We start from the raw sequence: 27,553 nt of genomic DNA, 5'->3' as shown, positions 1-27,553 counted from the left end.
TAGGAAAGGAAAACTTCCTCAACTTGATAAAGATCATCCACAAAAACCTGCAGCTAACATCATACTTAATGATGAAAGACTGAATACTTTCCCTCCAAGATTAAAATTAAGGATGTCTACTTTCACAACTTTTTTTTGTGTGTGTGAGGAGAAAGCACTGTGCTAACATCTGCCAATCCTCCTCTTTTTTTTTTTTTTGCTGAGGAAGACTGACCCTGGGCTAACATCCGTGCCCATCTTCCTCCACTTTATATAGGATGCCGCCACAGCATGGCTTGCCAAGCAGCGTGTCGGGATGCGCCTGGGATCCGAACCAGCGAACCCTGGGCTGCAGCAGTGGAGCACAGGCACTTAACCACTTGCGCCACCAGGCCAGCCCCTATTTTCACAACTTTTGTTCAACATACTACTAGAAGATTAAGCCACTGCAGTAAAGCAAGGAAAAGAAGTAAAAGGCATACAGATTGTAAAGAAGGAAATAAAATCATCTCTATTTGCCGTCTCTACTTCTCACATTTGCCTTGTTTTTGATGACCTTGACAGTTTTGAGGATGGGACAGGTATTTTGCAGTGTTTCTCATTTGGGACTCATTTGATGTTTTTCTCATCTGGAGTTATGTGTTCTTGGGATGCGAACGACAGAGGTACATTGCCATTTTCATCATAGCTTTCAATATGACATCACTGTAGATGCTAACCTTGATCACCTGGCTGAGGCCCAATTTCTTGACTATAAAGTCGTTTTTTTTCCCTCTTTACATACTGTACTCTTTGGAAGGAAGTCACTATGCATAGACCACATTTAAGAAGTGGTGACCTTCCACCCTTTTTAAATGTGATTGTCTTAAGCATGTCCTCTATATACACTGAGCACCACATGAGATGGTGCTTCAGTCATCAAATACGATTTAAGAAATGCATGAGGAGTGGGGCAATCTACTATATTTACTCCTATTTTTACCCATTCTGATGTTTTCCTTTCCTTTCTGATGCTCGAAGCCTTCTGTTATCATTTCCTTTCTGTTTAGAGAACTTCCTTTAGCCAGTCTTTATGCATAGGTTTGCTAGCAACAAAATCTTAGTTTCCGTCATTCAAGAATGTCTTCATTTCCTCTAGAAGGATATTTTTGCTAGATATCGAGTTCGTGCTTGAAGTTCTTTTCTTTCAGTACTTGAAAAACGTTACGCCACTTTCTTCTGGCCTCCCATGGTTTCAGATGAGAAATCCACTGTAATTTGAATTGCTGTTCCCTACAGGAAATGCATTGCTTCTCTCTGGATGCTTCCAAAGTTTCTTGTCTTTAATTTTCACCAGTTTAATTATGATGTTTTGGCATGGGTTTCTTTGGGTTGTCTTATTTGGGTTCACTTAGCTTCTTGAATATGTAGGTTTATGCCTTTTGCTAATTTGGGAAGTTTTCAGTCCTTATTTATTCAAATACTTTTTCAGTCTCACTGTTTTCTCTCCTTTTGGCACTCCAATGATACAAATGTTAGCTCTCTTGTTACAGTCCCATGAATCCATGGGGATGTATTTATTTTTACTTTTTGGTCTATTTTCCTTCTGCTGTTCAGAATAAATAATGCTATTGATATGTCCTCATGTTTACTGATTATATCATCTATCATCTCCACTCTACTATTGAGCCCATCCAGTGAGTTTTTTATCTCAGTTATCTATCTTTCAGTTCTATAATTTCCATTTGGTTTTTTTTTATAACTTCGACTTCTTTGCTGAGATTTTCTATTTTTTCATTTGTTTCAAGAGAATTTGTAACTGCTCGTTGAAGCATTTCTTATGACGGCTCCTGTAAAATCTTTGTCCGATAATTCCAACATCTGATTCAGTTGGGTGCTGGCATCGGTTGATTGTCTTTTCTCCTTCCTGTTGTGATTCTCCTGGTTTTAGGAATAATGAGTTTTGTGTCATATAGTGGATATCTGGATATTACATTATGAGACTCTGGATCTGATTTACCTTCATTTTTTGGCAGGCAGTCCTCCTGTTGAGGTTAGCAACAAGTGGGTGTGTATGTTCAGCTTTTCACTGGGCCCCACTGACACCTACCTGTCCAGTGAAAGTGGGACACCAACCGGCTCTGCCTCATTGCCTCCAGTGTTACTTGCTGGGCTCTGCTGCCACTCTTTCCTCGATCCTTTGGCTAGGGGAACACACTTTTCTTGGAGCTTTTATTTGGCTGTGCCTGTGCCAGGTTGGAGGTTTCTGCGGCATCCTGCCTGGGATGTACGGGCGGAGATAAGGAAACCCAGACACTCACCACCCGTGTCCTTTCACAAGGCCCAGCGTCCCCAGGCAGTGAGCACTCTTCCTTCTACCTTTCAGAGCCTTTGTATGCTTGTTGTTGTGTTGTGTCTAGGGTTTTTTAGCTGTAAGAGGGAGGATCTGGGAGCAACAGGACTCCTCTCCTCCTTTTTTACTTAAACACAGGAGGTGTTGAGCAGTCAGTCAGAAAATAAGCCTCCGGTGAATATGCAAAAATGGGCCAGCTTACAACTTTTACAGCGAAATAGCCCACAGTTATAATAGTGGAGAGAATGGCTAGGATAAGATCTTTAGAGAAGAAGTTGGTACAAAGGATTTGAGTCTATCTGCAGTCATTGACTCTACTTTATTTTTATTAGAAACATTTTCTTTCTACGAAAGGTCTACATGAGAGTACAGAGACAGTTTTGTAACACATATAATTAGGAATCTGTTGGATGCCCAAATCCCTCCAATGGAATTTTCAGTTTCTGTATTACTGCTACGTGGTAACTATTTACAGTATCTCAGGTCTCGGGGCCAGTAGCAGAGAGGAAAATACTCGGGGCTCCTGTTGGCCTCTGTCTACTCTTCTTATCTTTTTTATGTTAGTGTGTACATATATATATATGTATTTATGTGTGTGTGTACATATGTCGTCTGTGTGTGTATACATATCATACATAAAGTGCACACATCATAAATATACGACTTGAAGAATTTTCACAAAGTGAACCCACCATGTAACCAGCCCCATATCTAAAAAAGGAATTCTTAGAAGCCACTGTCTTGCCTTCTAGACACTATTCCTTCCTCTCTCACAGAACACCACCATCCTGGCCTCTAACACCATGGATTACTTTTATTGGCTACTCCTGTTTTTCTTTTAATTGAAATTTTTCTTGAGATAATTACAGACTCACATGTAGTTGTAAGACGTAATACAGAGAGATCTTTGCCCGTTTCTCCCCAATGGTAACATGGTAACATTTTGCAAATCTACAGTATGATGTCACAATCCGGATATTGACATTGATACAATCCATGCATCTTACTCAGATTTCCCATTTTGCTTGCAATCATTTGTGTATGTGTATTGAGTTCACTACAGTTTTACAGAGGCTTGTTTATCCACCACCACAGTCATGATTCTGACTGGTTCCAATACCACAAGGGTCCTTCATGTCACCCTTTTATAACCACATCCATCTCCTCCCCAATGATCACCCTTCCCCAACCTCTGGCATTTCCTAATCTATCCTCCACTTCTAAAATTTTGTCATTTCAAAAATGTTACATAAATGCAATATTGCAGTATGCAACCTTTTGCAATTGGCTATTTTTGCTCAACATAGCTACTCCTTTTTTTTTTTGGTGAGGAAGATTAGCCCTGAGCTAGTATCTGTTGCCAATCCTCCTCTTTTTCCTGAGGAAGACTGGCCATGAGCTAACAGCTGTGCCCATCTCCCTCCATCTTCTTTTATATGTGGGACGCCGCTACAGCATGGCTTGGTAAGTGGTGTGTAGGTCTGTGCCAGATCCCTGTGCCAGGGATCTGAACCTGCGAACCCTAGGCCGCTGAAGTGGAGTGCGCTAACCCAACCACTATGCCACCAGCCCAGCCCCACAGCTCCTCCTTTTTATTATCATTGAAAAGCTTCTTTTAAAGGATATTCTCAGTTTTACTAGAAACCATTAAACTGTAGCTGCTCTCTAATGGGTAAATTTAAACCAGTGCTTCTCAAATTTTAAAAAGCTCAGGGTAAATGTTTATCCTTGAATAAGCAAGCCGAGACAAAAATTATCATCATTTATGCTCTTTTAAGGTGACTTCTGGCAGATATGCAAAAATATTTTTTGTAAATATCATTCTGATCATAAGGTTTGTTGGTAGTACGTTTTAAGGAAAGCAACAGCTATGATGTTCCCTTAACTACATAAACTCTACCTGATACAGGCATGTTAAAGCCCAGTCAAGCCTGGAATAATGATATTCCTGGACATTTATCAAGATGATAGGTACAAAACTAATTTGCTATATATTTTTTCCTAACAAAAAGTAAAACTCATTGAGTAAATGAAGCCACTAAGAATCCCAATCGTAGAAATTCCTTAAAAAAAAAAATAACACTTTTGTTATTGACAATTCTTTTGTTAACTTAACTTCTTTTTCTGCTTTTGATTCTTCATTTACCGGTCAAGTCCCTAAAGTAACAGGTTCTAATTTTTCAAAAAGTCCAAATTTGTAAATGCCTGGAAATTTACTCACCAGATAAAGGTTCATCTTCCTCATACAGAGACCTATATTCACTTAAACTCACCTGTTCTCATATTGAAATTTTGCGAGTATGTCTTTGGCTTTGGTTTGACTATTGAGTTGAATGGCCATCGACACCTTCGAGAGAAGTGGAGCATGGACCCTTATGACTCCTTCCGGCACATCAGACTGCCAATGAAGAAAAATTCAGTACATTCTGTCAAACTGGGATGAATATCAGCTCAATGATTGCACTTAAGAGATGAAAATCAGTGGCACTCTGAGTGAGGAAATCATATAAACATGACCAGCATTTAACCAGAATGAAACACTGCTCTCTTTTTTTTTTTGGTAAGATCAGCCCTGAGCTAACAACCAATGTCAATCCTCCTCTCTTTTGCTGAGGAAGATTGGCCCTGGGCTAACATCTGTGCCCATCTTCCTCTACTTTATATGGGAAGCCGCCACAGCATGGCTTGACAAGTGGTGCGTTGCTGTGTGCCCGAGATCCGAACCTGCGAACCCTGGGCCACTGAAGCGGAGTGCGCACACTTAACCACTGTGCCACCAGGCCGGCCCCAACACTGCTTTCTTTTTAACAGGAGATTCACTAATGACTAAACTTAACCTGGGATTTTACTTTTCCTATATGCTTGGGTCTTCCTAAAATGCCTTAAAATCATGAGAGAGGTAAAACTAGGTTATGACAAAAATCTTTTGTTTCTATCAGTTCATTTCTTGGAACAATGTCCTAAATAAGCCTATTTAAGCACAAGTCGGTATTTCAATTTATTTTAAGAAGATTCTTCTGAAAAATTTAAGGATCAATTAGAAAATATGGCTTTTCAAAAATCCTTTTTCTTTAGTCAGTAGCATTGAAAGGCAAGCTCAAATTGAATTCCAGATGGGCACTTGAAACTTGATCCCTCAAAGTGTGCTGGTAACACTGCGAAGAGCAAGTGTGGGCTGCTGCTGGGGAAGAGAGCGTCTCTGCTTTCATATGATGCCATTGGCCTGGGGACCTCGGAGCTCTCATCTAAATGAAACAGTCAAAGAATGGTGCTGTCTAATTAACAGAAATTTCTGCTTTGACAGGATTGAATGGAAAATTCCTTTTGTTTCAAAATTTTGAATGTTTTAAAAATTAATTCTCTATCTAGAGATAAACAGAAATAAATTTCTATTTGAGGATCTGGCTACTCCTCAGGTAATCATTTTAAATCCGTACATTCTCAAAGGACGGTGTTGTTGATGTAGAAGGTTTATGTGAATTGACTCAACATATCCCCTAGAAGAAATATATAATAGGTTGAATTGTGTTCCCCCGCAAAATACGTTGAAGTCCTAAGCCCAGCACCTCAGAATATGGCCTTATTTGGAAATAGAGTCATTGCAGATGTAATTAGCTAAGATGAGGTCATACTGGAGTAGGGTGGTCCTTTCATCCAATGTGACTGGTGTCCTTATAAAAGGAGAAAAGACACAGACACACACAGGGTGAATGCCATATAAAGGAGGCAGAGATTGGAGTCATGCATCTACAAGCTAAGGAATGCTAAGGATTGCTGGCATTACCAAAAGCCAGGAATGAGGTCAGAAACAGATCCCTCTCTCACAGCCTTCAGAAGGAACCAACCAAACTAACAACTTGATTTCGGACTTTTAGCCTCCAGAACTGTGAGAGAGTAAATTTCTGTGGTTTTAAGCCACACAGTTTGTGGCAGTCTGTTATGGCAGCACTAGGAAACTAACACAAAATATTTTTTAAAAGGGTCAGTTCCTACAGTACTTTTCTACTGGTAATAGCAAGAGCATGATAGGGAATGGATATGAGGGATGTGGAGTTGGGAGGGGGCAGAGTGCCCCTGGTTCACTGCAGCCAAGATTACACTCCTAAAAGACTCTTGGGATCATCTCATGTCCCTCCCCTTCCTCCCCAGAAGCCTCTATAAGATAAATTTCACACACTTGACATTATTGAACCTGTGATCATAATCATCACATTTTCCCTATAGCTTCCTATAGTATTCACGCTTGGGTACAGGATGCCTAACCACACCTTTTGACTCATCAGTTAGTTGAGTCCCTATACCATTTCTTCATATGCCACACTGAAAATGTCAGGTTGAAGGATATATATCATGACCAAATTATACACAGATACAGTAGATATAGCCAGAGAATACTACGTAGGGGGTTAATAATTAGAGAAGAAAGGAAATTATTTGTTTTCTCACCATTCTTCTCGAAGAGGGTGATTTTTGTACTACCTTTGAAGTCTTGGGGCTTGTAACCTAAATAAAACACATTTACTCTTTAGGATTAATGTTGGGAAAACAAGCATATGCTGCTGTTAAAAGTGTTAAAACTGGTACAGCCTTTATGGAAAACATTTTGGCAATATTTATCAAATCATAAAATTTATATGCACTTTGACCCAATAATTCCACATCCATAAATTTATCCTACAAATATACTTTCTTTGTGAGAAATGACACATATACAAGTTTACTCACTGGTGAATGAATAAATTTTAATAGCAAAATATTGCATACAATCTATTCAACAATACGGAAAAGCTTAAATAAGTTATGGTGAGTCTACAGAATATCAGGCAAAAGAAGCAAAGAAGAAGCCTTTGTGGGGCTGGCCTGGTGGCACAGTGGTTAAGTTCACACGCTCCACTTTGGTGGCCCAGGTTTCGCAGGTTCAGATCCTGGGTGCGGACCAACGCATCGCTTATCAAGCCATGCTGTGGCAGGCATCCCACATATAAAGTGGAGGAAGACGGGCACGGATGTTAGCCCAGGGCCAGTCTTCCTCAGCAAAAAGAGGAGGATTGGCAACAGATGTTAGCTCAGGGCTAATCTTCCTCACAAAAAAAAAAGAAGGCTTTGCGGACTGCTATGGAATAATCCCCACGATTTCATAAGTCAGTACAGCAAGATGCAGAACAGTTTCATGTGTGTTACCATTCATGTCAAAAAGGGGGAAGAACATATGTTCATATTTGCTGGTATGTGCACAGTGCCTCTCTGGAAGTATATGCACCTACATGTTCCTGCGCACGCACACCCTGTCATGGTGACATTATTTGTCTCCAGGGATGGAAGTCAGAGGTGCGCAATTTTTATTCTATAGTTTTTCCCTTTCCTACCTTTTGAATTTTGTAATCTATTAATGAACTGTCTATTCCAATCAAAGTTAAAAACTTGGCATAGTACAATAGGTCTGAAGAAAGACCCTGTCTTCACCTATAAGTGCTTGCTTCCATGGTACTTATAACCTTTAAACTCTACTTGGTTCTGTTTACAACGAAACCATTAAAATAACTCACATTCAGATAGCATCAGACAGTTTATACAGTGCTTTATACTCACAATATGTAAGCTGATGCTAATGACAACTCTATGAAATAGATATCATTACTTTTCCCCAAAATTTATAATATAAGGAAATTGAGGCTCAGAGAAAGACTTTAATTCACACAGTCTCACACAGCTAGCAGCAGGCAAAGCCTGACCCGACCTTGACTTCAGCTCCACAGATATCATACTTACGCCATTAAAATTTTCCAGAGTGAAATGGCAGAGAAAGGACTCCAAAAGTCTGTCCCTCCATAAAAGCAATGAATAAACTGTCAAAAACTGTCAGTATCAACTTTTTCAGAACTCTGGACACTAACCCAAAAGTTGCAACCAGTGTTTAAGAAAAATAGCTGAATCTTGATAAGAACAGTGAACTTGGTGGCATTTTAATTTACATTTTTCCCATCTCAGTTCCCTAGTTCAGTGATAGCCTTGAAAATAACAGCCTGCATTCCTGATACAGGTACTGGAGGGAGCAGAATGGACTTCATTCACAAAGAATTCTAATTATTTATTCTGACCTATCTGGTGGCTCCCTGATGACTGGCTCTTTTGGCTCACCTTTATCTTGCCTAACTTGGAACTTGACCAGTGCAAAAGTGGTATAATGTTGAAAACATTTACAGGCAAATGTTTTAATCACTGCTGCCTGATGCAGTGGATAAGGGTTGGGGGAAATCACAGATTAACTAAAAAGCTTGGGAGGCAAGCCTAGAGCTTGAGATGCTTTCGGGAATAAGGTCTTTGAAAAGTTCCAACATATTCTGGAGAATCCAGAAGGCCATGTGCATGCCCAGGGCTATGCACATATTCAGGAAAGACCTGAAAAAGAACTTAAGCTCTCACCTCTGGCTGACCTTCGGGCTCTGCCCAAGCAGGAAGTGAAGGCTCAGGCAGAGCTGTAAACTGCCTGGCTGAAATGTTGAAGGTGTGTCCCAACAAACACACAGAGTTCATCTGCAAAGACTGGGAGACTTTTTTGGTTCCAGGTGTTTAAGAAAATCTCTGTGAAAACATTAGCTAACCACTAAGCAAATGGAACAGAGACTTCAGTAGCCACACAAAACAAAGAATACAGACTACAAAATTAGTTCAGCAGAAAACTCACTAAAAAAATGAACCACAGCCACATCAAGCAGCAAGTACAAACCCTGGGGAGGGGAAAAAATCTTATGTCCAAAGTTTCCACATTATGACATTCAAATGGCCATTATTCAATAAAAAATTATGGGGCAGGTAAAAAATGGCAAGAAAATATGGTCCATACACAGGAAAAAGAAGTAGTTTCAAAAGAAACTCTTTAAGGAAGCATAGACATTGGACTTACTAGAAAAAGCCTTCAAATCAGCTATTATTTAAATATGTTCAAAGAACTAATAGAAAGCATGTCTAAAGAACTAAAGAACACCATGAGACTGATATCTCATTAAATAGAGAATATCAATAAAGAGATATAAGTTATAAAAGGCACCAAATAGAAAGTCTGGAGCTGAAAAGTCAAACTGAAATAAAAAATCCACTAGAGGGGTTCAACAGCAGACGTCAGGAGGTAGAAGGAAAAAGCAGGAAATTTGAAGATAGGTCAGTTGAGATTATCCAGTATGAGGAACAGGAAGAAAAAAGAGTGAAGAAAAATGAACAGACCCTAAGAGGAACTGTGGAACCACATCAAGTGCACCAACATATACATGATGAGAGTTCCAGAAGGAGAGGAGAGAAAGGGACAGAAAGAATATTTGAAGTAACAATGGCTGAAAACTCCCCAAATTTCCTGAAACACATTGATCTATCTATCCAAAAAGCTCAACAAACTCCAAATAGGATAAACTCAAAAGAGATCCAGACCAAGAAACATCATAATCAAACTATCAAAAGACAGACACAAAGAGAGAATTTTGAAAACAGCAAGAGAAAAAGCAACTCATCAGGTACAAGAGAGCCTCAGTAAGATTAACAGCTCATTTTCTAGCAGAAACCATAGAAGCAGGAAGACAGATGACATGTTCAAAGTACTGAAAGAAAAAAAGTGACAACCAAAATTCTACCTGCCAAAATAGTCCTTAAAAAATGGAGGTGAAATTAAGACATTCTCAGATAAGCAAAAGCTGACAGAGTTCACTTCTAGCAAAATTGCCCTACAACAAATGCTAAAGAGAGTCCTTCAGGCTGAAATGAAAGGACACTACACAGTAGTTCAACTCCATATGAAGAAATAAAGAATACCAGTAAAGGTTACTACTACATAGGTAAATATAAAAGACAGTATTAATGTATTTTTTTTGTTTATAACTCCACTCTTCCCCAATCTGACTTAAAAGACAAGTGCATAAAGCAATAATTATAAATATGTTGATGGGCACACAATTTATAAAGCCATAATTTGTGGCAATAACAGCATAAACTGGGGGGAGGCAGATGTATATAGGTAGGAAGTTTTTATATCCTGTTGAAATTAAGGTGGTATTAATATGAACTAGATTGTTATAAATTAACATGTTACTTATAGTCCCCAAGGCAACCACTAAGGAGATAATTCAAAAATATATAGTAAAAGAAACAATAAAAGAATTAAAGTGGTACTTTAGAAAATACTTATGAAGGGAGTAATGGAGGAATTAAGAAACTAGGACATATAGCAAAAAAAAGGAAAGAACTGAAGGGAGAAATAGTTCTACAATTGTTGGAGACTTCGATACTTCACTTTCAATAATGGATAGAAGAACTAGATAAGATCAGAAAGGAAAAACAACACTGTAAACCAACTAGACCTAACAGACATCTATAGAAAACTCCACCTAACAACACCAGAATCCATTCTTCTTAAGTACACATAGAACATTGTCCAGAATAGACAATATATTAGACCTCAAAACAAGTCTCAGTGAATTTTAAAATATTAAAATAATACAAAATATGTTCTCTAACCACAATGGAATGAAATTAGACATCAGTAACAGAAGGAAATCTGGAAAATTCACAAATATGTGGAAATTAAATAACATACTCGTAAATAACCAATGGGTCAAAGGTCAAAGGGAAATTAGAAAATACTTTCAGATGAACAAAAATGAAGCACAATGTACCAAAACTTATGGGATGGAGCAAAAGTAGTGCCCAGAGGAAAATTTATAGATGTAAATGCCTACGTTAAAAAAGACAGATCTCAAATTAATAACCTAACCTTCCACCTTAAGAAACTAAAAATGGCCGGCTAAACTCAAAACAAGCATAAGGACGGAAATAATAAAGACTAGAGTTTTAATAAGGACTAGAGAATTAAAAACAATAGATAAAATCAATGAAACAAAAGCTGGCTCTTCAAAAGGAACAAAATAGACAAACCTTTAGTTAGACTGATCAAGAAAAGAGAGAAGATTCAAATTATTAATCAGGAATATAAATGGGGATATTCCTACCAACCTTACAGAAATAAAAAGAATTATAAGAGAATACTGAAGCTCCTTGACTTACAATGAGGTTACACCCTGATAAATCCATCATAAGTCGAAAACATCATAAGTTGAAAATGCATTTAAGACAACTAACCTACTGAACATCACAGCTTAGCCTAGCCTACCTTAAATGCACTCAGAAGACTTATATTAGCTTACAATTGGGCAAAATCATCTAACACAAAGCCTATTTTATAATAAAGTGTTGAATATCTCATGTAATTTACTGAATACTGCACTGAAAGTGAAAAACAGAATGGTTGTATGGGTATTCATCCAAAAAACATTGGCAACACAGTACACTGTAGAGTTTCAGTTGTTCACCCTCATAATCACCTGGCTGACTGGGAGCTGTGGCTTGCTGCCGCTGCCCAGCATCATGAGAGAGTATCATATCGCATATTGCTAGCCCAGGAAAAGATTAAAATTCAAAATTTGAAGTATGGTTTCTACTGAATGCATGTTTTTTTCTCACCATTATAAAATTGAAAAATTGTAAGTCAAATCATTGTAAGTCAGGGACCATCTGTACTATGAATAATTTGTATGCCAACAAATTAGACAACCTAGATGAAATAGACAAAATCTTAGAAAGGCACAAACTATAAATACTGACTTAAGAAGAAATAGAAAATGTGAATAGAGCTATAGCATGTAAAGAGATTGAGTCAGTAATCAAAAAAAAAAAAAAAATCTACAAAGAAAAGTCCAGGACCAGATGGTTTCACTGGTGAATTCTACCACATGTTTAAAGAAGAATTAACACTGATCTTTCCCAAACTGTTCCAAAAAGTGAAGAGAAGAGAACACTTCCTAACTCATTCTATAAGGCCAGTATTTCCCTGATACCAAAGTCAGACAAAGACATGACAAGAAATGAAAACCACAGACCAATATCCCTTATGAATGTTGATGCAAAAATCCTCAACAAAATACTAGCAACTGGGGCCAGCCTGGTGGCATAGTTGTTAAGTTCGTGCACTCTGCTCTGACAGCCTGGGGCTCACGGGTTCAGATCCTGGGTGCAGACCTACACACTGCTTATCAAGCCATGCTGTGGCGGTGTCCCACATACAAAGTAGAGGAGGACTGGCATGGATGTTAGCTCAGGGCTAATTTTCCTCAAGCAAAAAGAGAAAGATTGGCAACAGATGTTAGCTCAGGGCCAATCTTCCTTACCAAAAAAACCCCACAAAACACTAGCAACCTATTCAGCAGCATATTAAAAAGATTATACACCTTGGCCAAGTAGAATTTATCCTGGGGCCGGCCCGGTGGTGCAAGCAGTTAAGTGCACACGCTCTGCTGCAGCAGCCCGGGGTTCGCCTGTTCGGATCCTGGCCATGCACCGACGCACTGCCTGTCGAGCCCTGCTGTGGCGGCGTCCCATATAAGTGGAGGAAGATGGGCACAGATGTTAGCTCAGGGCCGATCTTCCTCAGCAAAAAGAGGAGGATTGGCATCAGATGTTAGCTCAGGGCTGATCTTCTTCACACACACACAAAAAAAACTTCTTAAAAAAAAAAAAAATGGAATTTATCCCAAGAATGCAGGGTTAGTTCAACATATGAAAACCAATCAATGTAATACACCATATTAATAGAATGAAGAAAGAAAACCCCTATGGTCATCTCAATAGATGGAGAAAAAGCATTTTTTGAAGTTCAACACCCTTTCATGAAAACACCCAACAAACTAAGAATAAGACAGATTTTTCTCAAACCCATAAAGGGAATCTATGAAAAACCCACATATAACATCATACTTAATGGTGAGAGACTGAAAGCTTCCCCCTTAAAATCAGGAATAAGACAAGGATCTCTGCAATTGCCTTCTTATTTGATATTCTACTGGAGTTCTAGCCAGGGCAATTAAGCAAGAAAAAGAAATAAAAGGCATCCAGATTGGAAAGGAAGAAGGAAAACTACCTCTTTTCACAGATAACATGACCTTATGTAGAGAAAATCCTAAAGAATTTACACACACAAAACCAAACTTTTAGTGCTAATAAATGATTTCAGTGAAATTGCAGGATATAAGATCAATATACCAAAAAATCAGCTGTATTTCCATATACTAACATTTAACCATCCAAAAAATAAAATTAAGAAAATAATTCCATTTACAATAGTATCAAAAAGAATAAAATTCTTAGGAATACATGTAATCAAGGAAGTACAAGACTTGTACACTGAACACTATAAAACATTGTTGAAAGAAATTATAGAAAACCTAAATAAATGGAAAAGTAACATATTTGCATGGAATAGAAATCTTAATATTATTAGGATGGCAATACCTCCCAAATCGATCTACATATTCAATGCAATTTCTATCAAAATTCCAACTACCTTTTTTTGCAAAAATGGAAAAGCTGATTCTAAAATTCATATGGAAATGCATAGGACCAAAAATAACCAAAGTTATTTGGAAAAAAACAAAGTCAGAGAACTCATATTTTCAATTTCAAAACCTACAACAAACTATAGTAATCAAAACAGTGTTGTACTTGCATAAGGATAAATATATAGACCAATGGAATAGAATTAGGAGTCTAGAAATAGCTCATATATCTATGGTCAATTAATTTTTGATAAGAGCGCCAAGACCATTCACTGAGGAAAGAATAGTTTTTTCAACAAATGGTGCTGGGACAACCAGATAACCACATGCAAAAAAATGACCTTGTACCCCTTCCTCATACCATATACTAAAAATAACTCAAAATGGAACAAACACATAAATGTAAGACTTAAACTATAAAATTCTTACAAGAAAACGTGGGGTTAAATCTTTATGATCTTCGATTTGACAAAGGATTCTTAGATATGAAAACAAAAACATGATCAACAAAAGAAAGAGTAGATAAATTATACTTCAACATAATTAAAAACCTTTGTCTATCACAAGATACAACATCCATTTATGATAAAAACTCTCAACAAAATGGGAATAGAAGGAAAGTACCTCAACATAATAAAGGCTATTTATGACAAACCCACAGCCAACATCATACTCAACAGGGAAAGACTGAAAGCCATTCCTCTGAGAACAGGAATGAGGCAGGGCTGCCCACTCTCACCACTCTTGTTCAACATAGTACTGGAGGTTTTGGCCAGAGCAATTAGGCAAGAAAGAAGAATAAAAGAAATCCAAAAAGGTAACGAAGAAGTGAAACTCTCACTATTTGCAGATGACATGATTTTATATATAGAAAACCCTAAAGAATCCGTTGGAAAACTATTAGAAATAATCAACAACTACAGCAAAGTTGCAGGGTACAAAATCAATCTACAAAAATCAGTTGCATTTCTGTATGCTAATAATGAACTAACAGAAAGTGAGCTCAAAAAGATAATACCATTTACAATTGCAGCAAAAAGAATAAAATACCCAGGAATAAGTCTTACCAAGGAGGTGAATGACCTATACAATGAGAACTACAAGAGATTATTGAAAGAAATTGATGATGACATAAAGAAATGGAAAGATATCCCATGCACGTGGATTGGAAGAATAAACATAGTTAACATGTCTATATTACCTAAAGCAATCTACAGATTCAATGCAATCCCAATCAGAATCCCAACGACATTCTTCACAGAAATAGAAAAAAGAATACTAAAATTCATATGGGGCAACAAAAGACCCTGAATAGCTAAAGCAATCCTAAGAAAAAAGAACAAAGCAGGAGGCATCACAATCCCTGACTTCAAAACATACTACAAAGCAATAGTAATCAAAACAGCATGGTACTGGTACAAAAACAGACACACAGATCAATGGAACAGAATTGAAAGCCCAGAAATAAACCACACATATACGGACAGCTAATTTTCGACAAAGGAGCTAAGAACATACAATGGAGAAAGAAAGTCTCTTCAATAAATGGTGTTGGGAAAACTGGACAGTCACAGGCACAAGAATGAAAGTGGACCATCTGCTATTGCCATTCACAAAAATTAACTCAAAATGGATCAAAGACCTGAAGGTGAGACCTGAAACTATAAAACTCATAGAAGAAAATATAGGCAACACACTATTTGACACTGGTCATAAAGGAATCTTTCCAGATGACATGCCTACCCAGACTAGGGAAACTAAAGAAAAAATAAACAAGTGGGACTTTACCAGATTAAAGAGCTTCTATAAGACAAACGAAACCAGAATCAAGATGAACAGACAATCCACCAGCTGGGAGAGAATATTTGCAAAACATACATCTGACAAGGGGTTGATCTCCATAATATATAAAGAACTCACACAACTGAACAACAAAAAAACAAACAACCCGATCAAAAAATGGGCAGAGGAAATGAACAGACACTTCTCCAAAGAAGATATACAGATGGCCAATAGGCACATGAAAAGATGTTCAACACCATTAATCATCAGGGAAATGCAAATCAAAACAACACTAAGATACCACCTCACGCCCGTTAGAATGGCTATAATCACCAAGACAAAAAACAACAAATGTTGGAGAGGATGTGGAGAAACAGGAACCCTCATACACAGCTGGTGGGAATGCAAATTGGTGCAGCCTCTACGGAAAATGGTATGGAGATTCCTCAAAGAATTATAAATAGAGATGCCCTATGATCCAGCTTCCCAGCTTCCAGATTCCCACTACTGGGAATCTATCCAACGACCCTGAAATCAACAATTCAAAGAGGCTTATGCACCCCTATGTTCACTGCAGCATTATTCACCATAGTCAAGAAGTGTAAGCAACCTGAGTGGCCCTCGACTGATGACTGGATCAAGAAAATGTGGTATATATATACAATGGAATACTACTCAGCCATAAAAAAAGACAAAATCGTCCCATTTGCAACAACATGGATGGGCCTGGAGGGTATTATGTTAAGTGAAGTAAGCCAGAAGGAGAAAGACAAACACTGTATGATCTCACTCATATGTGGAATATAAACCAACACATGGACAGAGAAAACTGTATTGTGGTTACCAGGGGCAAGGGGGGCGAGGGGTGGGCACAAGGGGTGAAGGGAGACATATTTATGGTGATGGACAAACAAAAATGTACAACCCAAAATTTCACAATGTTAAAAACTATTAAAACATCAATAAAAAAAAAAATGAAAACAAGCCCTCAAGACTTCCTCCTTTTTCTCTACAAAATAACATTCCTCTCCTTTGCTTGCTGGACTTGCCTACGGCTTTTGCTATAGCTGCCTTGTCCCAAATTGCAATTCCTTTGCTATTCCATAATAAATCCATTTTGTTGGTAAAAAATAAAACCTTTGTCTATCAAAGAACATAATTAAGAAATTGAAAAGACAACACAGAGAATGGGAAAAAAATATTTTCAAATCATACATCTGATAAGGGATTTGTATCTAGAATACATGAAGAACTCTTACAACTTAATAATAAAATATGACCCAATCAAACAATGGGTAAAGGATGTGAACAGACATTTCTCCAAGGAAGATATACAAATGACCAATAAGCTCATGAAAACATGTTTGACAACGTTAGTCATCAGAGAAATGCAAATCAAAACCACAATGAGATACCACTTCATACCCACTAGGATGGCTAGAGTGAAAAATTCTGATAATAACAAGTGTTGGTGAGGATGCAAAGAATTCTGAATCCTCACTGTACATTACCGGTGGAAATATAAAACGGTGCAGCTGCTTTGGAAAACAGCTTGGCAGTTCCTCAGATGATTCAACATAGAGTTCTCATAAGACCCAATATATACCCAAGAGAAATGAATATATATGTCCACACAAAAACTTGTATGTGAACATTTATAGCAACATTATTCATAATAACCAAAGAGGGAATCAACCCAAATGTCCATCAATGGATGAATGGATAAGCAATACATGGTATATCCATACAATGAAATATTATTGAGCCACAGAAAAGAGGGAAGTACTGATACATACTACAACCTGGATGAATCATGAAAATATAATACTAAGTGAAATAAGCCAATCACAAAGACCACATATTATATGATTTCATTCATTAAAAGTCCAGAATAGGGAACTCTATAGAGACAGAAAGTAGAACAGTTGTTGCTTAGGGTTGGTGGGAGGAAATGAGGTGGGGGAGGTGGTGGTTAGGAGGATGATAGCCAAAGGGTAGGGGTTTTTTTTGAGGTGATGAAAATGTTCTACACTTGATTGCATCAATGGTCGCATATATCTGTGAATATACTAAAAAATACTGCATTGTACACTTTAAATAGATGAATTGGGGGCCAGCCCCCTGGCGTAGCGGTTAAGTGTGCGTGCTCCGCTGCTGGCAGCCCGGGTTCCAATCCCGGGCGTACACCGATGCACCACTTGTCAGGCCATGCTGTGGCAGCGTCCCATATAAAGTAGAGGAAGATGGGCACGGATGTTAGCACAGGGCCAGTTTTCCTCAGCAAAAAAATAGGAGGATTGGCGTGGATGTTAGCTCAGGGCTGATCTTCCTCACCAAAAAAGAAAAAAAAGAGAAGATGAATTCTATGATATGTGGATTATATCTCAATAAGATTGTCAAAAAAAAGAGATGCAAAACCAAAAAAGAAATGAAGTACTGATACGTGCTACAACATTGATGAACCTTGAAAACATTATGCTAAATGAAAGATGTCACACACAAAAGACTACACATTATATGTGATTCCATTTATATGAAATCTCCAGAATAGGTAATTTCATAGAAATGCAAAGTAGATTAGTGTTTATCAGGGGCTGTGAGGAGTGGGTAATGGGGAGTGAGTACTTAATTGGTATGAACTATCTTTTTGGGATGGTGAAAATATTCTGAATTTTAGACTGTGGTGATGGTTGCACAATATTGTGAATATACTAAAACCAACAAATTGTACATTTTGAAATAGTTAAAATAAAATTAAAAATAATAAAAACAAATAAAAATTAAAAGTAAACAAAATAAAAAATAAAATGGTGAATTTTATATTATGTGAATTTTTTCTCAACTAAAACAAAAGGAGAGAAGTCAAGATGGCGGCGTTGGCAGACTTTGAACTCACCTCCTCCCATGGACACAGACAATTTACAACTACTCTTAGAAAAATTACCCCTGAGAGAGAGCTGAAAACTGGATAAGAGGAACCCCTGCGACAAACAACAATCCTAATTCAGGTGGAAGAGGCAGGAATTCCCTTCTGGAAAGAAAAAATGCCACCTTCACAAGCTGCAGCGCTTCACAGCCGCCCAGGAACAGCCCAAAGGTACGCAGCCCTTCCTGGAGGAGCAGGGCTCTGAGCCGGGGAGCGCGCCCGCTGGGGGCATTTTGTGAACCCAGCACAATCGAGATGAGCGGCATAATATCTGACTTTGCCTGCTACAAACAACATTGGGGAGTACCCCCAGAAAAGCTGGTTCACAAAGAAATTAAAGCCGGCTCTTAAAGGGCCCATGCAAAAACTCACCCATTTTGGAAAGCAACCTAAAATCACCAGAAAGAAAGGTGCACAGTCCTTTAGTGAAAAGAGACTCACTGGATAGGCTCTGAGTGCATCTCGATGAGAGGTGAGACCTCTCCAGGGACTGGGACACTGGCGGTGGCCATTGTTGTGACCTGGTGTGAGTGTGCTGACACAGACGCTGGCAGATGCCATTGGAGTTCTTCCCTTGGCCTGCTAGCCCAGGGTCTGCCCCATCCACTAGAGCACCAATTTAATCCAGCTTAGCCAGGGCAGGCAGCCTAAGCCCTTGGGCAACTTGTGGGCCTGCACAGATTGGTGACTGGATTCTCTGCTGCCTGGTGAGTGGGTCCACCTCTGTGGGGCAGGGCATACACAAGGAGCAAGTGGAGAGTGTGGGGCGTTGGTGGAGTGTGTGGGGCTCCCACCTTGGAGAGATTGGGTCCACTGCTGGGGGTAGGGGCATGCGCATGGGGCAGGACTGTGTTGACTGTGTGTGTGGACCTGTGGGTGGCGGGGCTTGTCAGCTGCATAAGACTTGTGCTTCTCAAAGAGCTAGGTAGGGGATAGGCCCCACCTTCCAAAGCCTGAAACAACTGGGTGCTCCTGTGCCTGAGGTCAGCCCCACCCAGCTGAAATCCTCAGAGAGCTGACAAGAGCCTTATAGGCCAGAGGCTTATAGCAATTGTAAGCCCCTGAGCCTAACCACCAGCCACACGGAGGGCCTACACACTTAACAGAAAAACTGTAACAGGAATGTGCTATTAAACCTTGCAGCCAACTGTGCTGGGGCTCCCCAGACCGGATAAAGAGACTGAAGGGCCCAGAACAACTACACACAGCTGAGCATTACGACCAGCCCACCAGGGGGACAGCTCAGCCTTCCTGGATACCTATGGGAAGAGCAACCCCGCCACAACAGAAGGACACACGTAGCCCACACAGGGGTCACTCCTGGAACATTTGGAACTGGTGACAAGAGGGAAGCACACTGCTGGGTCTCATAAGGCATCACTTATATAAGGTCACCACTCCAAGATCAAGAGATGTAGCTGACCTACCTAATACTTGGACACAAGCAAGGAAAGAGGCAAAATGAGGAGGTGAAAGAATATATTCCAAGTAAGGGAACAGGACAAAACCCTAGAAAAGGAACTAAATGAAACAGAAATGAGCAACCTACCCAACAGAGAGTCCAAACAAAGAGTTTTAAGGATGCTCACTGATCTTGGGAGAAGAATGGGTGAACTGAGTGAGAACATCAACAAAGACATGGAAGATATAAAAAAGAACCAATCAGAAATGAAGAATACAATACTGGAAATGAAAAATTCACTAGAGGGACTCAAAAGCATAGTAGAGGATACAGAAGAACAGATCAGTGAGCTGGACAAAAGACTGGAAGAAATCAGCCAAGCTGAACAGATAAAAGAAAAAAGAATTAAAGAGTGAGGACAGTCTAAGGGACCTCTGGGACAACATCAAGCGCACTAACATCTGTGTCCTAGGTGTCCCAGAAGGAGAAGAGTGAGACAAAGGGGCAGAGAATTTATTTGAAGAAATAATAGCTGAAAACTTCCCTAAACTAAGGAAGGAAACAGAAATCCAGGTACAGGAAGCACAGAGAGCGCCAAACAAGATAAACCCAAAGAGGCCCACATGAAGACACATCATAATTAAAATGTCCAGAATTAAAGCCAAAGAGAGATTCGTAAAAACTGCAAGAGAAAGACAACAAGTTACATACAAAGAAAACTCCATAAGGCTATCAGCTGACTTCTCAGCAGAAACCTTTCAGGCTAGAAGAGAGTGGCACGATACCTTTAAAGTGCTAAAAGGAAAAAACCTACGGCCAAGAATACTCTACCTGGCAAGGTTATCATTGATAATGGAAGGAGAGATAAAAAGTTTCCCAGACAAGCAAAAATTAAAGGAGTTTCTCACCAAGAAACCAGTTCTACAAGAAATGCTAAAGGGACTTATTTAAGGGGGAAAGAGAATACCACAAATAGGAAAAATTATCTATTTACATGATAAGAGGGTAACAGATACAAACGCAGAAAAAAGGGGTTAGTATGATATCAAAAACATAAAATGTGGGAGGAGGGGAGTTATAGAGTACAGCTTTCAGATAGAGGTCAAACTAAAGAGACCATCAACTTAATATAGACTGCTATATACGTAGGTTACTGCATATGAATCCCATGGTAATCACAAACCAGAAAACTATAATAAATACACAAAAAACTGAGAGAAAGTAACCCAAACATACTACTAAAGAAAGCCATAAAATCACAAGGGAAGAGAGCAAGAGAAGAAGAAAGGAACAGAGAAGAACTACTAAAACATCGAGAAAAAAAGTTAAAAAATGGCAGTATGTACTTATCAATACCTACTTTAAATGTCAACGGACTAAATGCTCCAATTAAAAGGCATAAGGTGGTTGATTGGATAAAAAAAACAAGACCCATATACATGCTGCATACAAGAGACACACTTCAGACCTAAAGACACTCACAAACTGAAAGTGAAAGAATGGAAAAAGATACTCCATGCAAATGGCAATGAAAAGAAAGCTGGGGTAGCAATACTCATATCAGACAAAATAGACTTTAAAACAAAAACTGTAAAAAGAGACACAGAAGGGAACTACATAACGATCAAGGGAACAATCCAAAAGAGGATATAACACTTGTAAATATCTATGCACCCAGAGCACCTAAATATATAAAGCAATTATTAACAGACATAAAAGGAGAAATAGACAGTAACACAGTAATAGTAGGGGATTTAACACTCCACTTAACACCAATGGATAGATCAACCAAAGAGATCAATAAGGAAACATTGGCCTTAAATGACACACTAGAACAGATGGACCTAGCAGATGTATACAGAACGTTCCATCCAGAAATCGAAGAATACACATTCTTTTCAAATGCACATGGAACATTCTCTGGGATAGATCACGTATTAGGCCACAAAACAAGTCTCCATAAATTTAAGAAGATTTAAATAATACCAAGCATCTTTTCTGACCACAACAGTATGAAACTAGAAATCAACTATAAGAAGAAAATCAGAAAAGCCACAAATACGTGGAGATTAAACAAAATGCTATTCAACAATGATTGAGTCAATGAAGAAATCAAAGGAGAAATAAAAAAATACTTGGAGATAAATGAAAATGAAAATACAACATGCCAGAATTTATGAGATACAGCAAAAGGGGTTCCAAGATGGAAGTTTATAGCAATGCAGGCCTATCTCAACAAACAAGAAAAATCTCAAATAAACAATCTAACAGTGCACCTAAAGGAATTGGAAAAAGAAGAACAAACAAAGCCCCAAACCAGTAGAAGAAGGGAAATAATAAAAATCAGAGCAGAAATAAATGAAATAGAGATTAAAAAGCAACAGAAAAATTAATAAAACCAAGAGCTGGTTCTTTGAAAAGATAAACAAAATTGACAAACCTTTCACTAGACTCACCAAGAAAAAAAGAGGGAAGGCTTAAATAAGTAAAATCAGAAATGAAAGAGGAGAAATTATAATGGAGACCTCAGAAATACAAAAGATTATAAGAGAATACTATGAAAAGCTATATGCCAACAAATTGGATAACCTAGAAGAAATGGATAAACTCTTAGAATCATACAACCTTCCAAAACTGGATCAAGAAGAAATAGAGAATTTGAATAGACCAATCACCAGTAAGGAGATCAAAACAGTAATCAAAAACTTCCCCAAAAATAAAAGTCCAGGACCAGATGGCTTCCATCGTGAATTCTACCAAACATTCAAAGAAGATTTAATACCTATCCTTCTCAAACTCTTCCAAAAAATTGAAGAGGATGGGAAGCTGCCTAACTCATTCTACGAAGCCGACATTACCCTGATACCAAAACCAGACAAAGACAACACAAAAAAAGAATATTACAGGCCAATATCACTAATGAACATCAATGCAAAAATCTTCAACAAAATACTAGCAAATCGCATACAATAATACGTTAAAAAGATTATACACCATGATCAGGTGGGATTTATTCCAGGAATGCAGGGATGGTTCAACATCCGCAAATCAATCGTGATACACCACATTAACAAAACAAAGATGCAGAGAAAGCATTTGACAAGATACAGCATCCATTTATGACAAAAACTCTGAATAAAATGGGTATAGAAGGAAAGTACCTCAACATACCAAAGGCCATATATGACAATCCCACAGCTAATACCATTCTCAATGGTGAAAAGCTAAAAGCTATCCCTCTAAGAACAGGGAACAGACAAGGATGCCCACTTTGTCACCACTCCTATTTAACACAGTATTGGAAGTCCTAGCCAGAGCAATCAGGCAAGAAAAAGAAATAAAAGAGATCCAAATTGGAAAACTGTCACTATTTGCAGATGACACGATTTTATATATAGAAAACCCTAAAGAATCCACCAGAAAACTTTTATAAGTAATAAATGAATACGGTAAAGTTGCAGGATACAAAATCAACGTGCAAAAATCAGGTGCTTTTCTATACACTAACAATGAAGCAGCATAAAGAGAAATTAAGAATACAATCCCATTTAAAATCGCAGCAGAAAGAATAAAATACCGAGGAATAAACTTAACCAAAGAGGTGAAAGATCTGTACTCTGAAAACTATAAAACACTGCGGAAAGAAATTGAAAAAGACACAAAGAAATGGAAAGATATTCTGTGCTCTTGGATTGGAAGAATTAACATAGTTAAGATGTCCATGCTTCCTAAAGCAATCTATAGATTCAATGCAATCTTTATCAAAGTTCCAACAACATTTTTCACAGAAATAGAACAAAGAATCCTAAAATTTATATGGAACAACAAAAGATCCCGAATAGCCAAAGCAATCCTGAGAAAAAAGGACAAAGCTGGAGGTATCACACTCCCTGATTTCAAAATATACTACAAAGCTATAGTAACCAAAACAGCATAGTACTGGCACAAAAACAGATATATAGATCAATGGAACAGAATCAACAGCCCAGAAATAAACCCACACATCTACGGCCAGCTAATTTTCGACAAAGGAGCCAAGAACATACAATGGAGAAAGGGAAGTCTTTTCAACAAATGGTGTTGGGAAAACTAGACAGCCACAGGCAAAAAAATGAAAGTAGATCATTATCTTACACATACACAAAAATTAACTCAAAATGGATTAAAGACTTGAACGTAAGATCTGAAACCATGAAACTTCTAGAAGAAAACATAGGCAGTATGCTCTTCGACATTGGTCTTAGCAACATATTTTGAAGCACCATGTCTGACCGGGCAAGAGAAACAAAAGAAAAAATAAACAAGTGGGACTACAACAAACTAAAAAGCTTCTGCACAGCATAGGAAACCATCAACAAAACGAAAAGACAACCTAACAATTGGGAGAAGATATTTGCAAACCGTATATCTGATAAGGGGTTAATCTCCAAAATATATAAAGAATTCATACATCTCAACAACAAAAAAACTAACAACCCAATTAAAAAATGGGCAAAAGACCTGAACAGACATTTCTCCAAAGAAGATATACAGATGGCCAACAGGTACATGAAAAGACGTTCAACATCATTAACTATCATGGAAATGCAAATCAAAACTACAATAAGATATCACCTCAAGCCCGTCAGAATGGCTATAATTAACAAGACAGGAAACAACAAGTGTTAGAGAGGATGTGAAGAGAAGGGAACTCTCATACACTGCTGGTGGGAGTGCAAACTGCTGCAGTCACTATGGAAAACAGTATGGAGATTCCTTAAAAAATTAAGAAAAGAACTACCATACAATCCAGCTATTCCACTGCTGGGTATTTATCCAAAGAACATGAAAACACCAATGCATAAAGATACATGCACCCTTGTGTTCCTTGCAGCATTATTCACAATAGCCAAGACTTGGAAGCAACCTAGGTGCCCATCAAGGGACGAATGGGTAAAGAAGATGTGGTATATATACACAATGGAATACTACTCAGCCATAAGAAACAATGAAATTCAGCCATTTGTGACAACATGGATGGACATTGAGGGTATTATTCTAAGTGAAACAAGTCAGAGGGAGAAGGTCAAATATCATATGATCTTACTCATAAGTAGAAGATAAAAACAACAACAAACAAACACATCAAGACAGAGATTGGATTGGTGGGTACTAGAGGGGAAGGGGGGAGGGAGGAGGGCAAAAGGGATGATTAAGCACATGTGTGTGGTGGTGGATTGTAATTAGTCTTTGGGTGGTGAACATGATGTAATCTATGCAGAAATAGAAGTATAATGATGTACACCTGAAATTTATACAATGTTATAAACCAATGTTACTGCAATAAAAAAATAAATAAAAATAAAAAAAACAAAATAAATTTAAAAAAATTTAAAAAATTTTCCCCCAAATTTAAAGTACTGATTGTACTTGATCTGAAGTCACTTTGCCTATCTTCAGTAAGGGAATGCAGCCATTCATCATGATTGTGATAAATCAATTAGCAAATACTTCTACCGCACTGCCTTGGCATTTCCTATTCTTTTCCCTGGATGAACTTTCCCCTCCTTTCTTCAAAATGCTATCCATCCTTCAAGATGCAGCTCAAATGCCATTTGCTCCATGAAGGTGTCCACAATTTCCCATGTTGGAGCACATTTCTTTCTCCTTTGCATGGTCCTGGCACATTTCTGCACAACTGGTCTGGCACTTAATGCATATTCATGGTTCTTGTATACATTTCTCTCCCACATTACGTATAAGTTCCTTTAAGGGCAAAGTGAATTTTATGTACTTCTGCATCCTCCTCTCATGATCATCCTCAGATTAAATTAAAAAATAAAGATAATTCTTCTAAAACCTGTTTCCATTATGCACTTCCACACAAACAACTGTGCTAATGCAAAAATTCTTTGGAATGCAATGAATTTACACAAAACAACTTGAGGATTAGATATTCTTTTAGAGTCCAATCACTAAAGAAATCTCTTTCTCTACTTAGTAGATATACTGGATACTGGATTGCCCTTAAAGCTAGTTCACAGGGACTAAAATGTTGATTTTCAGCTTTTGTGAGAACCATTTTAGCCTTAAATACTTAAGAGAATATTAAACAATCTTTGAAGAGATATTTCAAGAACTTCAACCGAAAAGCACATAATTCAACAAAATGGAAAGGCCACAGTACTCTGTCATGGACACAATTTCCACAATGTTTATAGTCACAAGACCGTCCAATACTTTGTGAGAATATAAAATTTTTGGCTCTAAATTACAAGCTACTTTGTGCCTCACTTTGAGAAACAAAAGCCTGGGTGGCAACAATATTTGCGCCTCCTTTACCGCCATTACCTCTCGTTCTATAGTCTTCCTCCTTAGCAGCTTTCTGACACTTGGGAGCTGCTTCTTTAACAGCATGGTGGCTTCATTCATTCTTCTGACTTGAGTGATCAAGAAAGATGGAACCTGGAGAAGAAGCATAGCTTGACTAGAAGGAAAACACTTGACTTAAACCTCCCTAGTAGATTCTGTCTTCAGTTATGGAAACTCCTGCCAGCCACTCAGTATCCTGGAACCAGGAAGTGTGCCATTTGTCCTTGTAAAGATTAGAAAAAACTATTAGGACTCCTGTTTAAAAGGGAGAATGAGTTCAGGAGCAGCCCTAAAGAGCATATAAAGATACCACAAGCAACCTGGGATTATCTTCTCATATTTCCTCCCTGTGACTAAAGGCAGTGCTTGCTCAAGGAGCCTTTACATTTCCTGGGTGCTGGTGGACCACAGAGGAGAGGAGAACATCACAGGCATCGCATCATTACTCACCTTCCACAAAATTTTCTGGTACTTAAGCATTAGGCGGATGATGTGGGCTGCGGTGTTTGCTAACAGTAATTCTTCATAATCAGAATGTTTGCTTCTACTGAAGAAAAGGTTTGGCGCCATTACAGTAGAAATGTTCCACATACTCATCCGGTTTTTTGATTCGTTGGCAATCACTTTATTGAAGAACGTCATGAGGGCCTAACAAGAAACAGCATTGTGTCACACTATTGTCAATTATCAAAAGGCACCACTGATTGCTGGCATTCATTTCTACACCCATTGACTGCATCTCTGGAAAACTGTCAGAAGTATAGAATGGTTAAACGTGTCATGTTTCCTCTTTAATTGCTCAAAAATGCTAATGAGAAATGTGAACAGTTTGTCCAATTGTCTGCTGCATAAAAGTAGCTCCATTTTTATGGAGTCCATTATACTGGAGACTCTATAAACAAGAGTTTGCATTTCTTTATTTTCCTTTATCCTAAACAAGTTTGATAAATATTAAAATTAAATAATAAACTGGGAAGAGAAGACCCTGCAGTTCATATAAATATGAAATGCAGTGTCGTTGTGAAGGAAGAAAAGTAATTCTAAAAACACCCTTAATTTAAAGCATTACTGTGGGAAACTATTTGCTGTTTCCTTGGGAAAGGAAAACCCGTTTAAAAACACCTGAGTATCTCATTCCTCAGCACAAAGGCAAACTCAACTGAAAATTTTTAAAAATTTTACTTTTGGGATATCATTTTTCTACTGCTTTTCAATTTTGGAATCTTCAGCAGACCAAAGGAAAATGCTTACATGCAGCTGTTCTAAGCAACAAAAAAAAAAAAAAAAAGAAAAAGAAAGAAATATTTGAGAGAGCTAAATAAAAGTTCGGCTGAGCTACCAAAATATAGATGCTTATCAGAATCTTTTGAAATTCACCAAGAGGACTGAAATCCTAAAAGGAAATGCTG

General features: G+C 38.1%; 1 protein-coding gene across 9 annotated transcripts in view; it reads right to left on the bottom strand.

Moving 5' to 3' along the window:
* Positions 1 to 27,553, bottom strand: part of ARHGAP28 (Rho GTPase activating protein 28) — a 245,692-nt gene that overhangs the window by 59,538 nt on the left and 158,601 nt on the right. For 8 of the 9 annotated variants that reach the window (XM_087438882.1, XM_087438880.1, XM_004421088.3 and 5 more), the window contains 4 exons: positions 26,595 to 26,792; positions 26,124 to 26,237; positions 6,758 to 6,814; positions 4,585 to 4,709 (listed from right to left, as the gene is read on the bottom strand). In XM_087438882.1, coding sequence (XP_087295008.1) covers positions 4,585 to 4,709; positions 6,758 to 6,814; positions 26,124 to 26,237; positions 26,595 to 26,792 — 494 coding nt within the window. The remainder of the gene's footprint in view (positions 1 to 4,584; positions 4,710 to 6,757; positions 6,815 to 26,123; positions 26,238 to 26,594; positions 26,793 to 27,553) is intronic. The other variant, XM_087438881.1, reaches the window with a different exon arrangement.

Source organism: Ceratotherium simum, chromosome 14 (assembly GCF_057802395.1).
Source record: "Ceratotherium simum simum isolate JZ-2026a chromosome 14, ASM5780239v1, whole genome shotgun sequence".
In the NCBI taxonomy this organism is placed as follows: Eukaryota; Metazoa; Chordata; class Mammalia; order Perissodactyla; family Rhinocerotidae; genus Ceratotherium; species Ceratotherium simum.
Note: the sequence above shows the minus strand (reverse complement) of the source record. Positions and strands in the feature narration are given on the sequence as shown.